The sequence below is a fragment of the Marmota marmota genome, unplaced genomic scaffold (genome assembly GCF_001458135.2).
Source record: "Marmota marmota marmota unplaced genomic scaffold, marMar, whole genome shotgun sequence".
Classification (NCBI taxonomy): Eukaryota; Metazoa; Chordata; class Mammalia; order Rodentia; family Sciuridae; genus Marmota; species Marmota marmota.
The window spans coordinates 1,847,018-1,874,071 of record NW_026000026.1 but is presented as its reverse complement, the minus strand read 5'-3'; the positions used below and the strand labels follow the sequence as shown (position 1 = coordinate 1,874,071).

Here is a 27,054-nt window from a genome sequence, read left to right as displayed (position 1 = left end):
AAAAAAAAAAAAAAAAAAAAAAAGCCAACCATGAGAGAGACATTAATGGGGATCCATTCTCTTCTGAACAAATTTTTAAAACATGAACTGAGTCAGCTTTGCCAGACACCCTAAATATATGTGACTAGAGATAACGTATGTACCAAAAAGCTTAAAGGAATACTTTACCATGCTGGTGTTCTCCAAACCAAAGTGATCTGTAATGGTAATCTCCTTCAGATTTACATAGAAATAGCAAATTTAATCAGGTATTTATTTATATCTGGGGGGAGGGATACTGGGGATTGAACTCAAGGGCACTCAACCACTGAGCCACATCCCCAGCCCTATTTTGTATTTTATTTAGAGACAGGGTCTCACTAAGTTGCTTAGTGCCTCACTTTTGCTGAAGCTGCCTTTGAACTCGCAATCCTCCTGCCTCAGCCTCCCAAATCACAGGGATTACAGGCGTGCTCCACCGTGCCCAGCTACTGAGCATTTATTTATGTCATTTAATGTTCTGTAACTGGATAAAGGTAACCTGTTATCAGTAAGATATATAAAATTTTGTGCTACTTTTTACACTGGAATAGGAATTTAAATGTATTTTTGTGAGGTAATAAGGAGAGTCTGATTTGTTCAAAGGCTTACACTGCAAAACACGAAAGCACTTTGCCACTTTTTCTATCAAAAAAAAAAAGTTAGGAAGGAGTTCTCTTAGTTTTTGTTTGATTCATGTTTCAGATGTAATGCTGTACTGTATTACTTGTCCAGAGCCCCTCCTTACCTGAGATAAGGCTCTGTCTCTCACCCTACTAGCATGGCTCCAAAGTAGACTAGACCTACTTAGCTCATTTAAAGTTGTGTTCAAAGGAGAGATTTTTATTGTAAAGATTACTGTCATCTCAAAATAAACAGAGGACATAATAAAAAACCAAATAAAATAAAGGTTTAGGATTATAAAAATCATGTTTCTTGGTTCATAGCTATAACACAAACTGAATGTTCTTTGCTACTGCTGATTTCATTTTGTATTTTTTCTTGTAAAAATGTATAACTTTGTTAATGTTTTGCAGAGCCACTGATTTGAGACAATAAGCCTCACCTACAGGACAGACAGGATATAAAGCTGGCCTCCAGTACTGATATTGACTCCCACGTTAAGACTGTGAAACTGGCCTGCTGGATGTTCAAAACAACTTGAAGACCAAAGTTAAAGAAGTAAAAGGGCTAAGGTAAAAACAGCCAATATTTTGGCCCTCGTCCTCTTAGGTCAGCCAAAATTCAGGGAACAACAGGACTTCTGTAAGGGCTCTACAAATCCAGTGAGTCACCTGACCTTGATCAGGGGGATCAAGAGGATCCTAGAGAGCAGGAAGCCAACCAGTGCACATTCTGAAAAAAAAAGGAGGGTTACTGGACAGGAAATGTCCCTGATGCTTCCAAGGGAATCCACATGTGGTCAGCAAGACCCTAACAATCCCAGCAGATGGCACAACTAGTAAAGGAAAAGCTAAAGGAGCCAAGAGGCTTCTCACAAGTTCCCAGAGGGATCCCTGACAAATCTCCGCGGACTCTAACAGTGTGTACCAAAGAGGTCAATTTCCACCACCTTGGTCTTAGACACTTGGCAGGACAGTATGATGAAAACACAGCCACACACGGACATTTAAAAGATAAGACAATGGTTCTTTTGCTTGAGATATATGTGTCAGTTCTGCTGAAAGTCAGTAAAACTGGGAGGTTATAAAGGGTTAGGGTTTTTATACAGGACTTACTGGTAAATATCAGAAAAAACTCTGTCAGAATCACACGTTTGTTCTGAGTCAATCTGAGACCTTCTGGGTTTTCTGTTTTGTTCTGTTGTGTTTGGTTTGGGTGGGGGGTAAAGAAATTATGAGCTGCTGCTCAGACCCCTCCTCTAGAGTTGGCAATTCATCACTTCCAGCCTGGAGACTTGATTCTAATCAAGACCTGGAAAGAAGACAACTTCAACAGAGCTGGAAAGGACCTTCCCAAATGCTCCTCCTCACCGGGATGGCCCTCTGCTGAAAGGGCAGAAGTCATTACCATGGGCCTTTCCACCTCAGGAAGTAGCATGACTAGGTGGACGGTAATGCCAAAGGGTACAATGAAAACGAAACCAAGAGGTGTAACAAAGGAAAAGGGAACCTGTGGGAAACAGAAAGTTAGACGGTCCATTTACAGAATATAGCATTGCACCTTAACTGGGACATAAGATTGAATTGTCGACATTGTAACTATAGCCCTTCCCTTTGCCCACCCAATTTTAAAATTAGCCAATAGCATGGACTGTAACCCTCAGCTCCTCCTATTAGAGAAAAGGGCAGCACTGGGTGGACGGCCCGCCCAGGTGTGCTTGCCAGCCAGGCTCTGAAGTGCACTCCTGGGGCAGGAGGAAGGCCTGCCTTGCCCACCTCCCAGCACCATTTGATTCCTTGCAGCACCTCGGTATCTCTAACAGTAGCAAGGAAGCAAGTGCACCAGAGAAGGCAAGTGAACAGGTAAATAAGAGATGATGTGTTTTTTTCCATGAAATTTACTTTAAAAAAAATTAACAAATTACGGCAAAAATAACAATGTATTAAAACTAGGTTTGTAACAAACAAGAAACTAACAAAACTCAGGCACGGGGATGCATAGGGACATCCAGGGACATCCGTGAGGGCTCTTCCCCAAGCCTGTGCAGCTCACCCTCCTGCAGGTCTTCTCCGGCCCCTGCCCTTCCGGCACGCGGCCAGCCTCAGGCTCGCTGCTTAGAGTGCGAGTTGCCCTGGAGTCCCTCCCAAGTCTCACCAGCCAACCATAGTGACCTCCCTTTGTGCAAACTATCAATACCCACAAGAAAGTGGAACTGAATGTCAGTTTCAAATGCAAAACAGACTCCAAAGCGGTGGGAGGACATGTGAACTTAAGCATGGACTCAGGTGCGAGTCTGCCTGCTGAGGAAGGGTCTCTAAGACGCTCCCTTCCAGACCGCCCCCTCAGTGCTGCCATACCTCTGCTCCGGATCCCGGCCCTGCACAGTCCACTTTCCTCTTTTTCCTGGGCCCGATCGCTGCCAGGGCTGTGAGGTTGGCATCCCGCTGTCGCATCTGTGCCAGCTCCTGCTGCTGCATCTTTATGTTGGAAAGGAAACAAGGACCATCGCTTCATGCATGTTTTTACTTANTTTCTGTTTTATATACTTTGACATCATCTGACTTCATTTTAAATTTCCCACAGTAACACAGAAACATTTAAAGACATAGTGGCTGAGTGTGTTCTAGACACTGCTCTGAGGTGCTGACCCTGGCCCAGGGAGTGTGCAGCATCTGCCTCTCCCAGCTCCCAGCCACTGGTGTGACTGCTAAAGAGGAAGGCACATTCTGCCTTGCAGATCTGAAGCCTGCAGGTTCCGATCAAGGCCGGGGAAGGGCCTGACACCTGCAGGTTCTGGGAGCCCTGGGACTGAGGAAGGGCAAAGACTCCGTGATTTCTGAAGCTGTGGGTCCACCTTCCAAGGTGCCCTCCCATCAGAGCACCCTCCCCCAAGTTCCTGGCCTTCCTCCCTAGCCCAGGCCTACAGAGCAGCTGAAAGCCCCAAGTGGCTAAGAAAGTAAGTGCAAGGTATACAGGGCACTGGGGACACCGCCACCCTCTGCCCAGCGTGGACAGGCTTCCAGACAGCCTGGATGGTCAGGGGTCGACAATAGAAAGACATTCTCCTCAGGAAAACGGCCCCATTACCTTATAGGAGAAGTTTTTTTGCTGAGCCGTTTCAGATATTTTTTCTACAAGATTCTGTAGCCTTTGCTGTGTGGCATGGGATACATAACTTACTACATCTGGATGTAATTCCGTTATGCCGTGCTTTTTACCTACAGAGCAGGCAAAAAAAAAGTATTTTAAGATCATTTGCACGTCCTCCTGGGGCTGCTACCTCACCGTCTCTCCCGACACTGCTCTGTGCACTCAAGGGACCGCCCAGGCAGGAAGCGTGTGGAGGACAGTCAACTACCTGAGAACCGTCGCCATCAATCACACGAAAGTCACAACTCAGGCGAACCCCACGCCAAGACAGAGGCATGCTCACCAGTAGCCCACACACCTGCCACAGAGCTGCGCGGGGGAGCGCGCTGAGTCTCTATCAAAGTCACAGAGCACCAAGCCCACAGGTGGACTCCAGGGATCCTGGTGGCGCCCGCAGTGCAGACTCACCTATTTCCAATATCCTTCTCTGCAACGGCGCGGGGAGGAGGAAGGTGTCGTCCTTACAGGACCGCGTCAGCGTGCCCACCAACTCAGAGTTTGTGGCCAGTATCCTTGCACTTTCTTCCGACAGGTTTACTCCAGCCATTGACGCAACATCATTAATGTCATCGTCGTCCCTGGAAAAAAGAGGGAAAGATAACTCACGCTGCACAGAAAGTCATCAGGAGCAGCGCTGAGGTGGCTGAGGTGGCTCTGACTTGGTGACAGCAGGCATGGGGACAAGAAGCTGCTGGCTGGGTCCTGTCTTCTCCAGAGGAGCCTCTCTGCCTTACTCAGCACAGTGCAGGCCTAGAGCTGAACTTGAGTTTGCACGTGGCTGTGAAGGAGACTCAACCAGAGTCCACGCCACCTCCAGGACAGCAAAACCCAACTGCTTTGAGGGTTTTGCACCATGGGAAACCTTCTTTTTAAAAAATTTACCACCAGCCAGGCACAGTGGCTCACACCTGTAATCCCAGCAGCTCGGGAGTCTGAGGTAGAAGGATCACAAGTTTGAGGCCAGCCTCAACAACTCAGCAAGTCCTGTCTCTAAATAAAACATAAAAAGGGCTGGGGATGCAGCTAAGTGGTTAAACAATGCTGGGTTCAATTCCTAGTACAAAAAAAAAAAAAAAAAGGTTGGCACATGCTTGTAATCCCAGCAGTTTGGGAGGCTGAGGCAAGAGGATTGTGAGTTCAAAGCCAGCCTCAACAAAAACCAGGCACTAAACAACTCAGTATGACCCTGTCTCTAAATGAAATACAAATAGGACTGGGGATGTAGCTCAGCAGTTGACTGTCCCTGAGTTCAATCCCCGGTACCAAAACAACATTTACCACTAACATTAATTTATTTTTAAAATAATCACAGGTTCTCCGAAGAAGAGCACCAACAACTCTCCCACTTAGGAAAGATGCCCACCTGACACCCACCATGTGGACACCTGCTCCCAGCCACCTGCAGCCCCAGCCCTCTCAGAGCCCCCCCACACGACCACCACCCCAGGAGCATTCAGCTTGATACCTATCCGGTGCTACGGGGTGGGGTGGTGCCTCCCCAGGTGATGGGCATCTGACAGGGAGCCACTATGAGGCTGAGTACTGGCCCTAACCCTCACCCAGCCACACTCCACCCAGTGTCTGGCTTCCTCACAGGGGCTCGGTTCCGTCTTGCCCCAGGGCAGCCCTCTGCTATTTCACAGCCCCGGCCGTGGCCACTGAGAGAGGCACCTGGGTAGCTCATGCTCCTGCCTGAGCCTTGCTCTGACGGGCAGGTGGCCTCTACTCAACACCCTTCCTTGCCCAGTCCCAACCAGCTTCTTTGCTACGCATCCCTCTCTCCTTCAACAGAAAACAGCTCTCAGAGGACAAGGTCGAGCACCAGACATTCACCAGACCTAAGGTATGAGCTGCCACATGTCAATCCTGCATCAAAGCCATCAGCCGTCTGTAGCTCGTCCCCTCTGCTCTACTTCCAGCTCTCTTTCTGGACAGCAAGACGACAAGGCACCCAGGAAAGTGGCTCACTGACTTTTCTGATCCTTTTAGTAGCTGGTCATCCTCCCTTTCCCACCAGGTGACAAGCACCCCTGCTGGACCACTGGGGCTGCCCAGCCCTACATGCCTGATGGCTTGAGGGTTGGGGCACCTGAGAAAGGGAAGTGCCATTCTGCTTGGTCACAGTGAAGGCTAGCTTATAGCTCTAGGACACGTCCCTGTAAGAGCCTCTGTGCCTCTAGGGGATGCTCAGACTGGCCCTTAGCAGAGACCAAGGCAGTGCAGCCCCTTGAGGCACCGTGAGCACTTGGCCTATGAGGTGCTGGCTCTGAGGTGGGAACCTTGAGTGTTGGCTGTGGCAGGATGAAAGTGCATGTCCACCAGCGCCAGCCAGCCAGCACCTTCCCCTCCTGCTGGGGGAGGAAGCAAGCCTCCCAGCTGCAGCTCCGACCGATGTGAGGTCAGGATCAGGGAAAGACTCCTTGAGGATGTGTCTGCCAGGTGCCCACGGGAGCCCCGAGGGCGTGGTGAAGGGCACGGGGCTCTCCTCTGTGGTCTCCTGGGGCGCTCAGGCTCATCCTTACCGAAACGAACCTCCCCCAGGCTCCTTGAGCTTGTTTTTCTGTGCGGCTGCTGCCTGCGCGGCGACGGCAGGAAGGGCTTTGGTTCCAGGTAACACGGTGGGCTTCACCACCGGGACTGCAAAGCAAGGACAGGAGTGCGGGGCTGTAGCAGAGGCACAGCCCGCCTCAGTCTCCAGGGAAGGGACGTGCTCGAGAGCCAGGCTGCAGCCAAAGTCCAAGCCCATCCCGAGCATTTCCCTTCCCCAGCCTCCTGGAGCACAGGAGTGCCAGCTGACAAGCAGTGACAACAAGGCAGCGTGTGCGAATGCCCTGGAGGCTCGGGGCTCGGAAGGCTGAGGCCCAGGACTGCCCATGCCAGGATGAGTCGGGCAACACAGTGGGATCCAGTCTCAGAAAAGAGACTGACACAGGTCACTTTCCAAACCACACTGGTGATGGTGCTGGCTACACATCACAAATGCCACCACTGAAGTCCATCTTCAATGGTGGGCCTGAGGCCGCGCTCTCCCCTCGACAGCAGCACGCTGAGGCTGGCCCCACTGAGGCTGGCCCTGCCCTCACCTGGCTGCAGCTGGTTCAGCTGGATCTGCTGGGGAGTGGTGAGCATGATCCGGTTGTGAGGCTGCCGCAGGGCGACCATGGGCGTCTGGGTCAAGGTCACCTGCGGAGGCCGGATCAGGGCTCCTGGCTTCGGGGGCTGCTGGATCACCTGGGGCAGAGCCAGCAGAGCACAGCATGTGAGCACACTCCCAAGGGTACCGAGTCCCTTCACCTGTCCCGTCCCACCCATGGAGAAGCTCTAGGAAGACACCTGTGCTCCTCAGCCCCAGGGTGCAGAAGAAGCCTGGCCCCAGAACCCAGGCCAGGGGAGAGGAAGCCCAGGGCTGCTGCTCCCGGGTTGTACAGGGCAAGACCAATCCCGGAGGGCAGCAGTATCAGACCTCTCTCTCACTTGTCAAAGTGACACTGCCGCCTGGTGGCCACAGGCGAATGGTTTTTCCTTAGCTAAGTTTCCTGAGATGGGTGGCCTCTGTGTTGGTCTGGGGCTGAGCTCCCCCTGAACTTGGCTCTGCAGGGCCCTGTGCTCCAGGCACAGCCTGCTCCCTGTTACTACCCCACAGGCTGTGCTGGGGCAAGCTCCCCTACTGCAGGCCCTGCCAACTCCACTGTCCAGACCCTGTCAACACAGCAGGCTCCAGAGCTGGTGGTACTGACCACTTCCTGTACTGTACCCTACCCCAGAAAGCAGGGGTGCAGGGACACACGGCTCAGATCTACATGGCCTTGCTGCAAACCTTTGGGGGCTAGGTGTTTGGCTAGGTGTTTCTGACTTTGAAAAAGGTGCCCTAGTATGTGCACACTATGACATGAAGTAGTCGCAGGGGACGAGGGGGCGGGCTGGGTTAAAGGAGCGTTTTGCATAGGAGCCATTTCTGCAAGGAAACATACAGGTTCACACCAGACAGGCTGAGTCCCAAGCAGCTCCACTAAGGAGCCTGCAGAGCACCAGAAAAAGCCCCCGCCACCACCTCAGGCCTTGGTGTGAAACAGACAAATCAAATCCCCCGGCCAGTCAGCTGCACACGTAGACTGCAGCCCTACTGCTGAGCGCAGCACACTTCCAAGAGGAAAGTTTATGATGCTACTGGAATAATCGAGGGCCAGAGGCCAAAACTTCCCAATAAAGAGACAGCCCACAAAGTCTTCCTTCAACAGAGTTCACCTTGTGGGCCAGTCAGCTGCAGTGACTGAATAGGACGGTTCCATCCTTACACGATGCTAAAGCAAAGGGCACACGATCCCCAACAGGGACCCCAGGGGCGGAGAACAGCCCTACCATGCCCACTTCCCTTCCTCCACACCTCACCCTGCTCTCACTGCAGGAAGGCCCACCAAATGCAAAGGCCAAGCACTGAGTGGGCACCGCAGAGCCTGGCCTGCTTGGCAGCACACAGCCTGCTACGAGGCCCAGGAGCTTGGGGAGTCACTGTCCAGCCGCTCCTAGAGGGACAGAGCCTCTCGAATTGTGTAAAAACTGCCTTTCTACTCTGAGGAGTCACCTGCCTACAGGGGAAGCACACACCACCCTGCTGCAGTGGAGAACGCAGCCTCAAGACGGAAGCTGGGCCAGCTCCACACTGGAAGAGAGGAGCTGTCCGTCAGCAGCCCAGGTCTACCTGCACACCCCCAGAGCACACCAGCATCACCAGCCGGACACCCCGTCCAGACGAGAGCTCACCCCACCTCTGGCCCCACGCCCAACGCCAAGGCTTCCCTAACCAAAGAGGGCGCCCACCTAAGAGACACACTATGCCCCGTGTCGGGAGGTGGCAGGCCTGCCAGTGCCAGGGAGCATGGTTCACCCGACTGCGGGGCCTCTGCTGCCGGCTATGCTCTACGCTGGAGATAGCACCCAAGCTGCTTCCCCGCGCAAGCTTCCCCACCTGCCCAAGGAAAGGGCTCTCTGAGCCGTGGCGGTATTTAAGAGGCCAGCAGGAGCGTGGGTAGGCACTGCGGAGGACCAGCAAGGCTGGCGCCTTCATACCAGCGGTGCAGACTGTGCCTGCTTGCCAGGGCCCACCTGTGTGGGCTGCGTGAGGCTGATGACAGGGGGCTGCAGGGCGCTGCTCACGGAGGCGGCCGTCTTGCCGGCCGTGCGCTGCACGGAGCCGCTCAGCACCACGGCCGTTAGCGCGGTGGTGGCCTGTGAGGCGGGTGGCTGCTGCTGCTGGCTCTGCTGGATGAAGGCCGCGGAGTCGGGGGTCAGCTGTCTCAAGGCGGGTAAACTCCTCTGGAGGAGACAGATGACAGAGGTCAGGGGCAGCTCAAGCGCAAGGTTCAATCCTTAACTTCAGAACCCTCCTCCAGCTCAACAGAGCCTGCGGCAGAACCCCTCACTAACCCTGCCTCCCCCCAAGCAGGGCTGTTCTTGTGAAGAACTGACTAAAATTTACTTTTAAAACAAAACAAACAACAAAATCCCCAGTGTTTTTTAAAAGCCTTAAATGTAATGCCAGCAATGGTCACCTAAGACCATCTCACACCCAGAGTAGCCCCTACTTGGTGAAGCATCCCCACTTCCCAGGAAGCAGGGGCGCTTCTCTCCACCCAGGTGCAGCAGAATGGCCCGACCAGTGTCAGGGCTCAGGGTTATGGAAAAGCTCCTTTGGACCAGAACTGACTTTCTGCCCTTACTGCAGGTGCTCGGCTTTAACTCACCTTCAGGAAAGGCACGAGGTAAGGTTGAGGTGAAGAATTGAGTTCTCGGTATAACCTGCTAGTGAAATCTTCGGCTTCGATCTTCCCATCCTTAAAAATAAGACCCACATGGCCCCTGCAGTGAGGCAGCTGCACGCACCCGCTCCTACTCCACATCACTCCACACACGCAGCAAACTTGGGCCCCCCACGCACAGGGCAGGTGTTCACCCAGGACTCAGCCACATCCCTGGCTGGCCAGGTTCGGGTCCACAACTTTCTTACTCAACCACTGTTTTCCCTCAGTGCTTACACCCCAACCCGTGGACGCCAGGCATTGGCTGGGAGACAGATGGGCCTGAGACAACTTCATTATCACAGCCACGGCTGTGAGCACAGGGAGCACAGGCCATGCAGACAGCATCAGCCCAGGTAGCGTCAGGACACCTGGCAGGAGGGACTGGCTACGTGCCTACTCCTGCATGGCATCAGAGGAGGGGCATGAGGGCCCACAAGAGAGACAGGGACAATTCTGTTCCAGAAATTTTCAAGAGAGTTTTATGTAAAGGCCAGGAAATCCAACCAGACAGGCAGGAACTAGACCTCATGCCCCTCTCTGCTGTGCTGCAGTGTGGGCAAGTGGGCAGAGGGGCAGGAGAAGGCCTGGGAGCACTGCTGCATCTTCCCGGGACTGGAGAGCCTGGACTGAAGGTGTCAGTGGGCAGAGCAAAGGTGGGCTGTCGAGAGCACCTGTGTCCGTGAAAATCTGGGACCTGGCGCTCGTGGGTCAAGGAGAAGAGACAGCCACCAGGGTCCTCCCGACACAGAGTCTGGGGACAGACGCCATGACTAGGGCAGGTTTCTGGAGGACACCAGCTCTCTTGCCAAAGCACCAGCAGCCAGACAAGGGACTACCCGGCAGGGAGCACTGGGAGTGTCACAGGAGGACGAGCCTCTCCTGTCAAGAGCCACTTGTACTCTAGGCTACTCACTGCTGATAGCCAAACCCAGCCCTAAGTGACAGGTCAGAGGTGGTGGCCAGTAGCGTCCTGGGCTACAAAGACGTCATGTTAGAAAGGGTGGACGGGGCCACTGGGGCCCTGGGAGGGATGCAGTGCTTTGGGGGCAACTGCTAGAGACACCTGAGGAGTGAAGAGCAGCAGCAGGTGGAGAAGGACTCAGCCCAACAAGGCTGCAGTGCTGGGCTGGCGGGGCGGCCTCCCCTGCAGCCCCCTCTGGGAGAGACGGCCGGCAGTCCAGCTGTGCGTTCCAGTCTAGGCCAGCAAACTGCACCAGCAGAAAGAAAATGCAGGACTCTGAAAGTCCAGGAGATGTTCAACAACCAGTTTCCTCAAAAAATAAACCCAGGAAAGAAACAAGAGCCAGAGGACGGAGGTGCTCAGGTTCAGAGAGCACCGCCCGCACACCTGGACCTAGTGTGCATCCTGACTTCACAGAAACTGGGAAGGGATACAGACCAGGTGCGCAGCAGCGGAGGACTCCGCCTGTGTCAGTGTGCCCACACCCATCAGAGACTGCCCTGGGTCAGTCAAGGCATGGGAGTGCAGGAGGTGGCCAGGGTGGGCGCAGATGCAACCCCCTGCACATGACCTGGGAAAGACGGCTGGAGAAGATGCCGCTCCTACTTCACGAAGTGCTTGAAACTCTCCATTTAAAAGCAGAACAAGTGGGGGAGGGAAGAGAACGAAGGCAGACCCCTAAAGACATGCCCGAGAGGTGCATCTTCAGTCTCGTTCCTCCTCCCGAGACGTCACACACTCAAGTGACAGCCACCTGCCTCTGAGAAGGGTCCATCACACCCTCTCCAACGCTGGCCCATTGTCCTCAAGCAGGAGATGTCAGAGCACTGGCTTGCGCATGGCAGGCTGGGCAGCACCCGGGCACATCTGACAGGGGCACAGCTGCTCTGTGCTCGTCACACCAACGTGAGGCAAGGGCACTCCCCGCACTCCTTACCAGTAAGTTCTGCACCAGTTCTTTCACGTTAGCTGCTGTCTCTGTGGACTGTTTACCAGATGAAGCCAGTTTTATTAACGTAGACAGAAAATTTTTACATTTCTTCACGTTTTCCATGGTTTCCTGGATTCAAAAAAAAAGAAATAAGGTAAAAACTCAAAGGTTTTCACCGTGACCTCTGTTAAGCCAAAACGTGCACACCTGGAAAAGAGAGGTAAACGCTGCCTCTAAGCTGCTTTCAGGGAGGTGAGCTGCCCCTCGGAGCTGCTGCTGGGCACAGCCCCCACAGGCACACGCCTGCCTCGCACTGGCCCAGGAACTCCCTCTAGGAAGGCAACTGAGATGACCAGAGTGCGACAAGAGGAAGCTGCAGGACGTTCACCTTGGTGCTGCTGACCACCGAGAGGGACCGATCCCATCCCTACACAGGTCCCAACTCCAAGGCAGCCACTAAGATCCATGGAAAGTACTCGGCAAAGCAGCACGAGGAAGCAAGGTCTAAGTCACCATGCCAGCTGCCAAAGGTCCAGGTCCAGAGGACACAGACAGCAGGGCTCTTCTACAGCCTGCAGTGCCCTGTGGCCACATGTCATTTTGTCAAACGTGACTGCAGAGGCTTTTGCCATTCCCAGGTCTGTACTGTCTGAAACCTCGAGTGGAAAGACTGGGGCCCTTTCCTGCCACCCCTCAGTGGCCCCTGCCCTCAAGTGCCCCTCATGGAGGCAGAGAGGACAGACAGCAGAGCCTGCCTCACGCTCCTACAGCTGCAGGCCTCCGTGTGCCAGTGCTGCGAGCTGGCAGGAATGGGACTGGGGCCCTCTGCGTCCCAGCCGGCAGTCTGGGACAGAAACCCAGGGCGGCTCAAAGCCCTGCTCTGGCTGGTGAGCAGCAGGTGGCTCTGGGAGAACTGAGGAGAAGCGGTCTTACCGTGGCAGCTGTGGAGGCGCTGGCTGCCCCTGGGACCGTGCGCTGAGGTGCCCCTGCCTGCACAGCTGTGGCCGTCCCGAGTGAAGCTGCCTGGGCAGAGCCGCCCAGGACCAGCTGAGGCTGCAAGAGTCCAAAGCACGAGGTGAGTGCCTCCCATGCCGCCAAAGCCGGTGAAAGATAAGGCTTCCTGCAGAGGGGGGACCCGGACAGCTGAGGGCCATGCCACAGGACGCACGCCTGGAGACCCGCCACGGGAGCGCGCTGCCCTCCGGTGTCTAGAACTGGTCAGGACGACGCACCAGTACAAGGCACATGGTGGCAGTATGAATGATCTCGGTGACCACCATGCCCTCCTCAGAGTGGGCAAGAAAGGGGAGCACTCCTCAACTGCAACCTCACACAGCGGCCAGCCACCATGGCAGGCACAGTCCCGGCTCCCCTCGACACCAAGCCCATCTCCCCCGCTCCCCACAAGGGGCCACAGGAATCTGACACTGGTGGTCAGTGCCAGCACACTGCTGGTGGGCAAGGGCACCTCTGCCAGACAAAGGGACACACACCAAGCAAAGGGGAAGCCAGACTTCACATGGCATGACAGCTCCCACCTTGGGCCTCAGATCTCTAAACTCCCAAAATTTCTAGTTTACATGAAAAATTGTGATACAAATATTGACTGCTTTTTTTTTTTTAAATCAGTGCTTTTCCAATTTATAAAACTAACTGTCACCATCTCATTCCTCCAATTTTTAAAACACTGCTCTTTTCTGAAGACAGAGGGCAGTGCAAGGCTGAGTGTCCAGCGCTGGAGGGCAGGCGAGGCCTCTGTGCAGGCTTCCTCCACAGCAGCAAGGGTGGACTGCCTTCACTCACAGAATCCACCAAACGGCACACTTCACAAAGAAAACGTGCAAGGGCAGACCAGGCAGCCAGCGGGAGAGGGCAGATGCCTGTTGGGACAAGTGACCCATCCCCCCAGCTGGTGCCCGGACAGCCTCCCTCCTTCAATGATCTTGTCTTCACCAAACCCAAGTTGAGATCTCAACCAGGAACTTCACTCCGTCTCAGAAACCCACCAGGGAAAGGCAGTGACAAGGACAGGGCGGAAACTCCTCCTGGGAAGCCCCCTGTCCTACTCTGTTCCGCTCAGCTGCTCTTCAGCCTGCACTCCCACAGCCACCAGTGGGAACGAGGGACGGGCTCAGGAGAGACAAAGGGGGCCCGGGGCCAGGCTGCACTGGGACCCCTGCCCCATCCCCCCAGACGGGGCAGACCACAGGTCAGCGGGCAGGAGCTGCACCCAGCATCAACGCTGCAGGGCCCTATGCCTATGGACACCCACAAACACCAGACCAGGAAAGATTCTGAGCCACATGCTCCAGCTGCTCCCACCTGAGTCCCAGAGAGTACTGCCTCCCTACTCAGGTGGCTCCCTGGCCAGGTGGGCCTCCCTGGCCAGACTTTTCCCTGCCTCTGTAACAGGAGCCAGCTAGGCTGCCACACAGAGCCTCTCTACAGGTGGGGCCAGAGGCCAGTCTGTCAGAAGCATCAGCACACACCACTGGACCAGCAGCAGCAGAGCACTCTCCTCTCCCACAGCCTAAACACTATTTTAAAAACAACCCACTAGGGTTGATGAACATTTCCAGAACTGTGCTGTCATCCTGGCAAAGGCCAGAGCTCACGCACATGGAGGCAGTGCAGCCTGGTAGCTGGCGCACAGCTGGAGCAGACCCTGGCCAGGAGAACAGCAGCAGGATGAGAAGAGTGCCCATGTCCCCAGCACGAGGGCACCGTGAGCACCAAGGTGCTGCACAGAGGAGCCGCGCAGCGGACACGCTCTCTGCAAGTACACCTGGCTGGGTCTCAGGCAACTTACTAAGGCCATGGATCTTAGCTTCGGCCTTGTGGGAAGCTTCTCAAGTGCTGTTGGTGTTACATTCCATGCAGCTTTAAAGAAAAATGAACCCTGATCTATTCTGAGTCAGTAGGTAAAGAACAGTCCCTTTCCTCCCAGAGAGCCTTCCTGTTTAAATTCAGCTTGGTATCCAAAATGAAAACTCACAAGGCCTGGTCATTGCAAAGAAAACCCACACTGTGTCCAAGAGCCCCACAGATGTGCCGGGCTGCTGTCTCTTACCTGCACCCCAGGGGAGCGCTGCAGGGTTGCAGTGGGCTGTACCGTCGTCTGGGCCTGAGACACTTGCTTAATTATTGTAGTGGGGGTCACCTGCCGTGCAATGATAGGTGTGCCAGGAGCCTGAAAATAAGTTGTCGTGTAAAACAAGCTAATGTGAAAGTGATTCCACAGCCACCCAATGCACACAAAAAACAATCCTTGACGCTAACTGATGCACTCAGGTGGGTCCACAGTGGAGTCACAATGAGCAGTGTAAAAAGCTCCTGTCTACAGCTTTCTCACCAAGGCAAAAGCCTATGGTCAACAGCTCTTCTTAGATTCTCCTGAGACACCAGGAGACTCTGACAACCCTACATAACGGGACCTCTGCACAAAAGCAACCGTAGGGAAGCCAGCTGTGCACTGCTGTCTCGGGTTGCTGCTGATCCCCACCACAGGGGGTCCTTGTGGCAGCGTGGAGGGGAGGGCCAGGGCAGAGATACCTCCCGGCTGCAGTGAGGTTGGAGAAGAGCTGACAGCTGCAGTAGGACAGTCAGACGGTGGCAGCAGAGCCCACCAGCAAAGCCAAGCCATAAATGCTGTCCAAGAGCTTCTTGCTCAGAGACAGGACACGCTGGCCTGGAAGGTGCCACCCTGCACTATTTCAGATACTGGGGGCCTACATCCATCTGCAGCATGAACACACCCCTGTCTAGGGGACAGGGGCACCCCCCCCCCCAGAGGAGCACGGCCGAGTCACAGAGGAAAGAGCCAGGAACGTCCTCCTTCACTTCGTCTGCCAGCCTGCCAACTAGCCTGAATGTGGCCACTGCACCAGGTGGGAGCAGGTAGTAAACGGCATGTGCCCACAGACATTATGGGGATGGACAGGACATCAGGCACTGGGAAGCACACAGCCGGGAACTCGGCTTTCAGCATCAGTGCCCATCCTGCCCACAGCTCAGAGGGCAGATGTGGGGGCAGCCCTGTGAAGCCCACATGCTGCCCCACAAGAGGGGCCTGGACTTGCTCGGCCCTTGCTCTGCTCCATGACTCAGTAGCTGACTGTGGCTCAGCCCTCAACAGTCCCTCGAGCTATGTGCATGCTGATGCCATCTCCACTCTGCGGAGGAGGAAACCAAGGCACCAAAAGGTGAACTGCAAGAGGCAAGGAATAAGGGCCAAGGACCAGTCCGGCAGATGACCCTGAGTAACCCACTCTAACCCCACTCAGTCAGCTGTGCTGAGCTCAGTTTGCAGGAGTGGGTTTTTCTGAGCCAGCACAGCCCTGGGCTAGGAAGAAGGTGGTGCCAACCCAGGCCCCACCTGATGGTGGGTCAGAAGGCATCCACACGTTTTGGTGCCCACTGGCACAGAACACCTGACCTGTGGCACGGCCTCCTCAGCATGCATGGTGGCATGGAGCGGGGCAGGGGCAGGCTGAGCCTGGGACAGCCACTCAGCAGGCCTCATGTACTCACCTGTACGGTGGAGATCTGGACGGGAGGGGCACTTGTGGGGGCCGCAGGGCGGGGCGCCATGGTGCTCTGAGGCTGGGCTTGGGCGTGGGCCTGGGCCTGCATTTGGGCCAGGGCCTGCTGAGGAATCATTAACAACTGCCCATTCTCGCTCCGCACAAGGACCATTCCTGGGGACAGAGGAGACTGCGCATCAGGAAACGCTCCTCAGCCCTGTGCAAAGGACACCCCTCACAAGGGTCTGCAAAGGAACACACATGCAGGTTCCAGCAGGGTGGAGTCAGGACAGACTGTCGGAGGTGCTAGAAGAACCTGAGAGCCTGCCTTAACACAGCAGCCAGGCGGCACAGCCACACCGTCCGCCCCAGCAGCCACCTGCTCTGTAGATGCCAAAGCCTGCACAAGCACGCACCCTCCACCGTGCGGGGTGCACCCGCCTCTGCCACTGTCCTGAGCCAGCCAGTGTCACAGCTCTGCTTCTGCCTCAAAGCAAGGGCCAGCTCTGTTGGTACCTCAAGCCCACACCCTTGGGACACTCTGCTCCGTCCACCTCGCAACCCACCTCTGTCTGAGGCACTGAAGTATGCCTGCTGTGCCAGGGGTCCTGCCCCTGCCAGCTGTGGGTGCCTGGCTGCACCTACAGGACACGACTATTGCTGCAGTCCTGCCAAGTTTCCCCAACCTGTGTCCTAGGACATTCGAACAAAGCAGAAGAGAGAGAGCAGGGTCCACTGCTCTGGGTAGGCACACTGCTCTGGGGAGGTGTGGGCAGTACTGTTCTTTCACAGTTGACCTGGGACACCCACAAGCCACAGGCAGGACAGGAAGAACCCCTCGCCCTTCAAGGTTCTTCAGCTAAATCTTAGGAAAGCAGCAAATCCCACCAGTCAGGTTGGGCAGTAATTATAGCCTCAAAGCAGCAACCAGTGATGTCGTAAGTGCATCTGAAACGGAAACACAACCAGTGTTCACATTTACTCTCCTACTACAGGTTGCCTCTGAGCTTCAGGAAAATACTGGCATCCTTGCATGGCCCAGCTGGAAAACAGGGAAGTGAGGGCAATGGACCAAGACAGAGGTGCAACCCCCGCAGGCCAGGCCTCTCCCATGGGAAACCAGAACCCAGCCGCCTCGGTGCTAGAAGAGCTTTGACACTGCGGGGTCTCTCCTGGGCTCACCTCTAGAGTCCTGACCCAAAAAGCCACACTTGATGCTATTAAGAGAGCGTCCCTCCAAACATCCCTTTGAAATAAACCATGCTGAAATCACACAAAGAAGCCTGGACCCAGCTGCCGAGACACCCACTCTAGTGCAGCCTCCACCTCAGAGCTCTGGAGGAAAGGCCTGGAGCTCAGGTAGGGAGACCATGTCTCTCCACCTGCTCAGCACCTGAGCAGGGCGCCAAGGCCAGGTGTCCAGCCAGCTGCAAGGTAAGAGATGGTAGGAGTCACAAGGGAGAACAAAACTGTCCAACACAACAAGAGGAGCCTTGGTGAAAGCCACTTGCTGCATCTACCCACCCACTGCAGACCCCCCTCCCGTCCAGCTAGGAGCTCACCAAGCACCGTGGCAAGGCAGCCAAAGAGGGCATCACAACAACCTCGGCTTCAGCTCCAACTTAGAATTCTTAACTGAGCAGTTAGTGAATGAACAGAAGCCCCTTTCCTTAAAAAATCATATCCATGGAAATTCAAAGAAATATTTTAAAACATTGGTGAAATAGCAACAAAGTAAGTGGCATTTTGGATGTCGCCAACTGTCAGCCATGAGATGGGCCTACAGACACGGCCAGCACACTGCAGACACGGCCAGCGTGCCTACAGACAGGACCAGTGTGGCCATGGTTAGGGCAAAGTTGAAGGATGAATCCAAAGTCCTGCCATGTGACTTAAAGCAAGTACCTGTGCCTGTCTCCGGCATTAAAAATATCTGTAACTGAGTCCAAATGTGTAAGCAAAGGGAAGGACGGGTCTGGAAGGCGCCATGCAGACTTTAAAGCCATAGGCCCAACAACCACAGCTGACCCCTGAGGAAGCCCCGTGAGCAGACGTGCAGCTGCTTCCCAGGGCCATCTGAAGTGTCCCCAGTTACAGCACATCAAAACCACAACCGTGGGATGACAAGAAGGCAGACACAGCTGTGAAGCGGAGTGGGCGGCCAACAGCTGCATGGAGCACTGTGGCCTGGGTGTGTGGACTCAGGTTCCCACCACTGCTCTCCAACAGACATGCCTGGCACACACTCAAGACCACAGAAACACCCTCGTCTCAGAGTGCAGCGTGGAACAGTAGCCGCCACGTCTGACCTACCAAAGCACTGGTCAGTCCTCCCCACCACTCGCCAGCCGTCTGTACCTGCAGGGCACCTCATGCATACTGTTTGGGAAGAACCAGCCACCATGCACAACTGGCCAGGTGTGGTCCTCGCCTCACTCCAAACAGGGTATCTAGGCCAGCAGGCAGGGGGCTCCCTCAGAGCTCCTAGAGGACAGCCACCTGGCTCTTCAGTCAGACCCCCAATGCAGGCCCTTCCTGCACCTGTGCAAGGGACCAACAGCAAGGAGGACAGCTCTAGCAGACAGCACACAGCTCCACTCATTCAGCCCAAACCAGGGGAAGGTCGAGGCTGGAGCGATACACTCCAGGTCCACCTGAGAGACCTTCAGAGGCCACTTCAGGGCTCATGGGAAGGGGTGTGGTAGGGCCCCCAAAGGTTCCGGGCTCCTGACCTTAATGTACACTCAGCCAACATGGAGAGCAAGAAATGTCACACATCCAGATGGTACCAAAAGAACAATTTGAGATTTCCTTTTTAATGAATTTAGTCTCTCTCAGTATAGAATGGAGTGTTCTTTGTAGAAATTTTGAGAAATGAGAAAAAGTACAAGGAAAACAGGCATCTCCTGGAACGGCCCCCACCCCTGGTCAATACAGCTGGATACTCCCTAGGACCCTCCCTGCATGTGGGTGAGCACAAGCACCCTCTGGGTGACCATGAGGGGACTGAGGCACTGTGGGTATCAGTCTGGTGTTCTCTCTGCTCTGCTCTTGAGCATTTCCGCATAATTAAACATTCTTCAGAAACATGACTCTCGTGGCTACAAAACGTGACACAATACAAGATCCACAACTATCCACAACTTCCTTTTTGGTGAAAACGCAAGCTAATTCCCTACTTTTCATCACCTGAACATGCAGATCTTAAACTCAGAGCAAAGCCCTCCACCAGCAGTTTCCAAGGCCACCTGTGCGGAGGCCAGCAACGGGCAGCGGCCTCTCCGGGATGGCCCTCCACATTTCTCCCTTGGTCCCTTCCCAGGCCTACCAACTCTTCCAAGGCCCATGCCCCTACCCACAATCACAGGTCCCAGGAAGAGGGAATGAATCCTGCCCTCCCTAAAGCACTAGATATCAGAAAAGCCCAGTGCTCTACCGACTTGACCGTGCTCCTGATCCCTTCGATCAACCACACTCTTTACCGCATTTTAAACCAAAATGTAGAGCCTCGGAAGCTGCACCACAAACCAGCAGGCATTTCCGGCCTGAGAATATCAGCTTCTACGAACAGGCTTTCACCCACCGTCCACATCACCCAGGTGCCTGGACACAAGCTCTGGATGTAGGGCCTGGAGCCCAGGGCTCCTCCCTGGCCTGCCCACGACAAGGCTCTCACCACCTTGCCACCACGGCTCTTCCAAAGCAGCCACCCTACGCCCAAATGGGAGGGCAACTAGCCAGGGGAGAAGGAGCCCTGGGATGTGGTGAGAGCAACCAGGGAAATGGCCCAGGCAGAGGGCAAGACTGCTCTCTCCTGCTCCTCAGGACTCCTGGCTGCCATCTCCTGACTACAGGACAGCCACAGACTGCTCTGCAGAGGTAAGCCAAGCCACAGAGGACAGGCCTTCCCAGTTCAGCCTGTGCCCGCTACTGAGCAGTGGGAGCAGGCACGGGGCTGGACCCTGGGGGGCATGCTGGAAGTGCCGGGGCTGCACTGCCACAGTACGCACCAAGAGCTCGGGGCTTCTCGGGCAACCCTCCAGCAAGTGCAGACACACATCAGCTGCCAAGCTGCAGGACCCCTCCCTGACACCCTCCGCTTTACTGGCCCGGATCCTGTGCAGCAGACCCTCGGTCAGAGCTGACCTGGCAGTGCCCTATGCTGTCCTTTACTCTGGTGGCTTTTGGTAAACACACCTTTTCATTTTAAGTTATGGAAAAGAAGGTGCCTGACCCTACAGATCCCTGAATGCAGGAACACTGAGGGGCTGCGCAGGCATACTCCCAGCTCCATCCCCAGCCCTGGACCAGGAGCATGGCATACCCTAGATATGCTCCCCCTCCACCACCCGGCTGGCCCCGGCATGAGGGTGCCCAGGAGAAGCGGTGTGAGCACCAGCCCACCCCTACATGTCACAGCACCCCTACACTCAACTCTGGCTACCTCAGCTGTCCCCTTACTGGCTGTCACATGGCCACCGAATTCCACTTCAACTGACACACATCTCATCTTCAGAACTTGTATTTGCTTCACTCTCGAATCTCCCTGCACATGACAACATGCTCCAGGTTCTCTTGCCCGTCTTCCATCAGCTCAATGGGGGCCGGTTCTCTGTGGGGCCCACAGCTGCACCAGCAAGTGTCCTGGGATGGCTCTAGCCCAAGCATCGCCAGTGTGGATCTAGCCATGGAGAAGAGCCCCTCAGGGATTCTCAGTGGACACTTCTCCTCCCAAAGGAGGACAGGCTGGAAAACCCAGAGCCTCGGTACCAGCCCTGGCCCACTTGGCAGTAAAACATAGGTACCAAGGGCAAAGCAGAGATCAGCCCCAGCAAGGCCCCCCTACCAGGTATGGCGGCTCCCTAACCCTACGTAGTTTTCTTTGCATTCTAAAAGTTAAACTGCACACTTGAGCTGACACTCATCCAAATTGTCCACCTTTCTGGGCGAGGAAGTGTGAAGGGGGTCTGGTCCCATCTTGCTGCCAGAGTCACCTGCAAGTTAGCTCCCTCTGCAACACAGCCCCACAAGGACCCCAGCAAGGAACCTGCCAACAGCCCCAACACAAATGCAGAGTCCAAGCAACAGAGTGACTAAGTGAGTAAGAATGGCCTCTTCCAAGTTACAAAGAACACCCACGTGGCAGTCCAGACTCACACAATAGCCAGCAGGGCCAAGGTGTGCTCCCAGAAAACATGGGAAGGAGAGGGGTCGAACTCAGGAGGGGCGACAAAACCCCAAGATCATCCTGAGGACCCAACCGTGAGTAGACAGTCTAAGACCCTGGAACGGACTCTTGAAATCAGTAGAAAAGACAGAGGCCAGCAGAGCTCTAGAAAAAGCCCTCACCAAGGTGCTGTCCTGGACGGAGGCCTGCACAGCAGAAGGGCCCAGCCTGCAGGTGGGCAGGGAGCCCACCAGTGGAGCCCTAGCCAGCCACCTGGAGGAAAAGACCCAGACCCCAGCAGACTGTAGCAAGCTCCACTTCAGGCACACCTGGTCTCAAAACAAGCACCTTCTAGAAGTTAAGGCCACTAAGACACGGAAAACTTAGAAAGCAGAAGACAGGACCCAGAAAACATGGGCCAGTCCCCAAAGGAGACAAGAGGAATCTCAGGAGAAGAAGGGACAGGTAAAGGACCAGCCCCACTGGAGGGTAAAGGACCAGGGTAAAGGACCAGCCCCACTGGAGGCCAGCCCAAGACAGGCACCACATTTGTCCTGACACCCAGAAAGCCACAGGACGCGTAGGGGCAGTGCAATCACAGACCCGCCGTAGCTCACCCACACCTCCACTCCCCAAGACCGGCGCACGTCTAGCACAAGTCCAACCTGTACACATGGAAAAAGGAAGAGCCATGACCAAGAGGCAGTGTCACCCAGTGGTGGGGGTGGGTTCAGAGCTGCCATGAAGACAAGAACCCAAGAACGCCAAGGCAATGCAGGGACTGGGCATGGCCTCCCAGGGCCCTCTAGGTCTCGTACTGTCTTAGGGACAACCTGCCCACCCACTGACACACAAGGGGACATCCTGGTACAGTCCTAGTCCTGAAGACACAAGCATAAGAAAAAGGGCCTTGCTGGCTGCCTGTTGACTGCAGACATCCTGGGGCGGGGGCTGCAGCACACCACTGGTTTGCCATTATGCCTGCAGCCTCCACCAGGAGCACCCAGGGCAGAGGGTCCCCAGCCCATGGCTCCAGGACCGCCCAGCAGGAGAAACATGGGCCCAGAGAGCACACAATAAAAGGGCCCAGGAGAGAGCAGAAATGACATCCTCTGAGGCCAACAGCGGCAGCAAGCCTAGCCTCTCCCTGTATGGACGTGGAGTGCACCTAAGGCCCAGCCTTTCCCCATGAAAGGGCGGGTTCTGCTTCTCTAAGAGGTATGAGTCAGACAAAGTATAAATGGGCACCTTTCCTTTGAAACTTGCTCACCACTGAACTCATGTGGCCTCAAGAAGGACACACACCACTTGGTGCCAGGTGTGGCACTACTGCATTTTCAAATGCCAAGTGCAGGAAAACACTGACCCGATTCAAGCCCACGTCTGCAGCTCCCTGCGCTCAGCAGAGGCATGGTCAATCTGTGGGCCTCGACTCATCCCAGCCTGGAGGCTACCAACACCACGGCAGGGAAACAGCCTCCACACAGAAAGACATGCTGTCCTGGGTTGGTCCTGCCCAACCACGCGGTGGATGCACAGTCCTGGACCTACAGGCCAGTGCCCTCAGAACAGAGGGTGGCAAGCCAACTCTAAAGCTCGTGCAGAGGTGCACAGGCCGGGGAATTCGAATAATGACCAAGAGGCAGAGTCCAAGCCAGCAGCTCTTCTCTCAAGACGCCTTGGAAAGCAGTAGCCTGGGGGGACCAGTCCAACATCAACACAGCAGCCCCCAGGCAGGTACAGGCCAGAACAGACGACGGTGGAGACAGTCTTCTTAGGCTGGACTGGCTCTGGAGCCATGGGCTGGGGACCCTCTGCCCTGTGTGCTCCTGGTGGAGGCTGCAGGCGTAATGGCCACCCAGTGGTGTCTGCTGTCCACAGGAGCCAGCAAGGCCCTTTCTCTTATGCTTGTGTCTTCAGGAATTAGTGGGACTATACCAGGACACCATGTGCCAAATGGGTTCCAATGGACCCAAGCCTACAGGCAAAACCTAAGACAAAAACTCCAAGGAGAAAGAAGACAGGCAGAGCTTAGATCACCAGAAGCAGTCCATGGAGAACCAAGGGACCGGCCGGACTGCACCCAACCCAAAGACGCGGGGAGGAAAGACAAGCCAAGCCAGGACCCTGCAAGCCTCCACCTGACGTGCAGGGCCTCCACCCAGAACATCCACGAAACTCTCAAGCTCCGCAGGAAATAGAAACCCACACAAAGCTGTGGCAACAGACCTCGACAGACAAACGAGGAGATGGCCAGCACCTCTAGTCATCAGGGAGACACAGACGAAATCCACAAGGCTATATGTGGCACATGAACCAAAGCGGCCCACCTCCAAAGAGTCCCTAAACAGCCTCCCCCAACAGGGGATGCAGCCTCCATCCCGGGCAGCTGCCAGGTGAAGGCAAACACACGTGTGGTTCTCACAAAGTCCCCAGTTAATCACAGCAGTTTTCCGTGGGACAACCAAAAACTGGAAACCCCAAAACAGTCCAACAAGTGAAAAGCCAACTTCCAAGATATCTAAATATTATGGAAAAGTACTCAGAAATAGAAAGGGGTGAGCTATTGATATACACAACACCAAAGGAATCTCAATAATTATGCTGAATGAACACACGGGGGGTGGGGGGTGGGGGGGACAATACAAACAGCACATTCCATTTTATAAAGTACACAACATGCACACTCGGCTATGGTACCAGAAAGCAAAGGGGCTGCATGTGGGCCAGAAGGAAGGGTTCCACAGAGGCAGAGGAGTGCCCAGCGAGGGGCTCCTGGGTGTGTGCACAGCCTCAGTCTCACATGCTCCGACATCAAACATGCTCTGTTTACTGCGTATGGACTGCACCCTTGTAAGGCTTGTAACAGGTGCATGTGGCCCTTATCAAGCAAGATGCAGCCACCACCTCAGAAATCACTCAATGCAGTTTTGGTGAACACTAACCACTCCGGTCACCTTCACATGCAAAGCCAGGCACAGGCCACAAGTTGCACCCACCCCACACTTGCCTGTGGCTCAGGAAGCTGAATGTGCAGGCAGCAGTACCAACAGTGCCCCGCTCCCAGAGCCTCGGCACAAGACACTGGCCAGTCTCCGCAAAACAGCACTGCCCCAGCTCTTCTGACAGGAAAAGAGCCCCTGGAATGCCCAGAAGGACACGTGGCCAGTCTCGGGCACAGGCCACACAGAATCCTCACTGCAAGAGCCCTGCTCTGCTCCCACTGTCCACGAAGCTGCAGGGGAGAGGCCATAACCCACATTTACCTCTCTTCTCCCTCCAGAAACTTAACCTTGGCACGAAAACAAGCCCAACAGACTGTGTTGGGCTCCTCTCTTAAAAGAGGAGTGGGTAGAGTGCTGGTGTGGGGGTCAAAGGGCCTGGATCCCAGTCTGCACCCCACTGCTGACCCACCAGGTATGGACTCCTGCTTGAGACATGGGGGGCCAGGTTAAATGTCCCTGCATCTTCCTGGCCCCAAGCTCTGGCTCTGGGCTCATCTGGGTGCTGGCAGGGGAGCTGCAAGACCCCTGCTCACTTGGGATTGGCATCACTGAGCCCAACTTCGTGAACGGGTAGCGGCTCCTTTGCAGCAGAGCTAAGCAGCCCTGGACTTGCCCTGCAAATGCCTTTTTATCCACTGGTATACTACTGACTCAACAGGACGGCTCCCCTTAGCCTGGCAGGAGACGACGTTCACAGGAGCTCAACAACGTGCAACCGCATGCAAATCACCACCAAGCTCAAGGACCCTCGTGGCCTTCCGAATGTGGAGGGACTGACAGTCAGGTGTGAACCTGAGCATCCCCTTACACATCTGCAATAAAGACAGGTTGACAACCCAGCTTTGCACCCCTGGGAACCGAACCGCACCTGCAAGTTTGAGGCAGAACCCCACACAGGACGCGAGGGCTGATGAGCCCCTGCAGGGATGATCTCCATGGGGCCTTCCAAATCTGCGTCTATGCAGGCTGTGGACAGGCCCATGAGGATGTGCTGTCACATGTCCTCCTTGTCATGGGAAGGGCAATCTTGGGTTCCTCTTAGCTCTCTGGTGGCTCTTCAGTGACTGTGTTCTTCTAACCATCCATTCTCGACCCTCAGCCCAGCTCCCAGATGCCTCTTCCTCTCTACTCACCCTCCAGGGAACCCTGACCTCCTCATCCCCTGACTATTTCTATGGCCAGCTGAGGACCCGCTGCCTGGCTCCCTCACCATCCGCCTTGTGCCTCCTGCCTGCTGCTGCTGCTGCACACCCAGTTGCCATGTCCCACCAGCCTCAACCTCGGCTTCCTTTGCACCAGGGGCTGCATCTTCCACACAGAACTGACCCTGGGGCAGATCCCAAAGCACCCCCCCCCCGTTGCAGCAGTGAGTGAGCCTCCCACAACCCTCCTGCCCTCCCACAGGCAACCATCAGGATGGCCACGGGGAGGGGGAGCCACTCTGGCCTCCCTCCTAGCTCAGCAGGGCACCATCTCCTGGGCAGCAGCCTCTAGGCCTGTCCTAAGTTTCTCAGGTCTGCAGAACTTAAGTGCCTGGGTGTCTCTGCCTCCTCACCTCAGTGCAAATGCCCTGAGGACAAAGCAAACAAGTGGAAGGAGAACTGACTGAGAAGGTCAAGCATGCCCCCTGCGCCCACAGTGTAAGCACCTCCTGTCTGCCTGCACGCCCCCCACCCACCACAAATCCTTGCCAGTAAACTGTCTTATTTACCTTTCTATCTTCAAGCAAGATAAAATATCTGTGGCAAGCAAATAATTCCCTGCACTGGCTCACTAAAAGGTCACTAACTCCATCTTTGCAAACATCTACATCACGTATTCACTTGACAAGTGCTTACTGCATACCATTTGCAAGCACTGAGCACACACCAGGGAGGCGGTAGACAAGGCTGCCCTGTCAATAAGGAGGACACAGTGGTCAAGGACCACCTTCACTGTTGCTGGTGGGGTATCCCCTCAGAAAGTGGCACAGGTGCTGGTGCTATCAGCCCCCAAATCACCTTCCCAGGCAGGGAATGTATCCCTCTGGACAGGATTCTCCAAGTTGTGAATTCAAATGGGGCCTCTGGGCCAAGTGGCAGCTCCCCATCACCTCCACAGAGCATACTCCACTCCTGCACCCAGGGCTCCCTGAGACCCTAGACCAGCACCTGCTCTGGGCCACAGGCAGTCCTAAGTGGTGCACTCAGAGACCCACTCACACGGACCCACGCTACACTCAGCCCAGCCTTCTATCTGACAAGACTTCTCTCAATTCTCCTTAAATCTAAGTTAACTTTAAGTGGCTAACATGCTTTGGTAAAATTACTTTAAGATATTATTTAGCCGGGTGCAGGGTGTAGTGGCACATGCCCATAATCCCAGAGGCTCAACAGGCTGAGGCAGGCGGATCGCAAGTTCAAAGCCAGCCTCAGCAACTTAGCGCGGTGCTAAGCAACTCAGTGAGACCTGCCTCTAAAAAAAATACAAAATAGGGCTGGGGATGTGGCTCAGGGGTCCAGTGCGCTCGAGTTCAATCCCCGGTACACGCCCCCCTCAAAAAGATACTATAATGTGTGTGAATATGCTTACCCAAGAAGGTGTGAGGACACATTTCTACCAAGCCAGATCGCTGCAAGCAGAGCCCTGCTGCCAACCACAACCCACAGGTGCCTCTGGGCCCCTAACTGGGCAGTGTCCATGTCAGTTTCTACCCACACCCTCGCACAGGCCCTCCCCACAGTGAGCTAAGCTGCATCTTCAAAACTTCAAGACCACAAAGTACTGTGACTGCCTGAATCTCTGACATCCAACACAGGCTCAAGTTTGGATCAATCCTAAACATCAATCCCCAATGCTACAGATCGAAACTGCTTGCTGAACTGTTAGAAATTGGTG

At 55.0% G+C, this 27,054-nt stretch overlaps 1 protein-coding gene across 1 annotated transcript in view; it reads right to left on the bottom strand.

The window, feature by feature from the left end:
• The window catches only part of Taf4 (TATA-box binding protein associated factor 4), a 26,573-nt gene extending 8,722 nt beyond the window's left edge, over positions 1 to 17,851 (bottom strand). The window contains exons 1-12 of the mRNA XM_048811925.1: positions 17,794 to 17,851; positions 16,013 to 16,212; positions 14,553 to 14,672; positions 12,416 to 12,535; positions 11,489 to 11,611; positions 9,534 to 9,623; positions 8,860 to 9,105; positions 6,876 to 7,023; positions 6,315 to 6,429; positions 4,201 to 4,370; positions 3,710 to 3,860; positions 3,000 to 3,150 (exon numbers count right to left, since the gene is read on the bottom strand). Coding sequence (XP_048667882.1) covers positions 3,000 to 3,150; positions 3,710 to 3,860; positions 4,201 to 4,370; positions 6,315 to 6,429; positions 6,876 to 7,023; positions 8,860 to 9,105; positions 9,534 to 9,623; positions 11,489 to 11,611; positions 12,416 to 12,535; positions 14,553 to 14,672; positions 16,013 to 16,212; positions 17,794 to 17,851 — 1,692 coding nt within the window. The remainder of the gene's footprint in view (positions 1 to 2,999; positions 3,151 to 3,709; positions 3,861 to 4,200; positions 4,371 to 6,314; positions 6,430 to 6,875; positions 7,024 to 8,859; positions 9,106 to 9,533; positions 9,624 to 11,488; positions 11,612 to 12,415; positions 12,536 to 14,552; positions 14,673 to 16,012; positions 16,213 to 17,793) is intronic.
• Between the last annotated feature and the right edge of the window lie 9,203 nt (positions 17,852 to 27,054).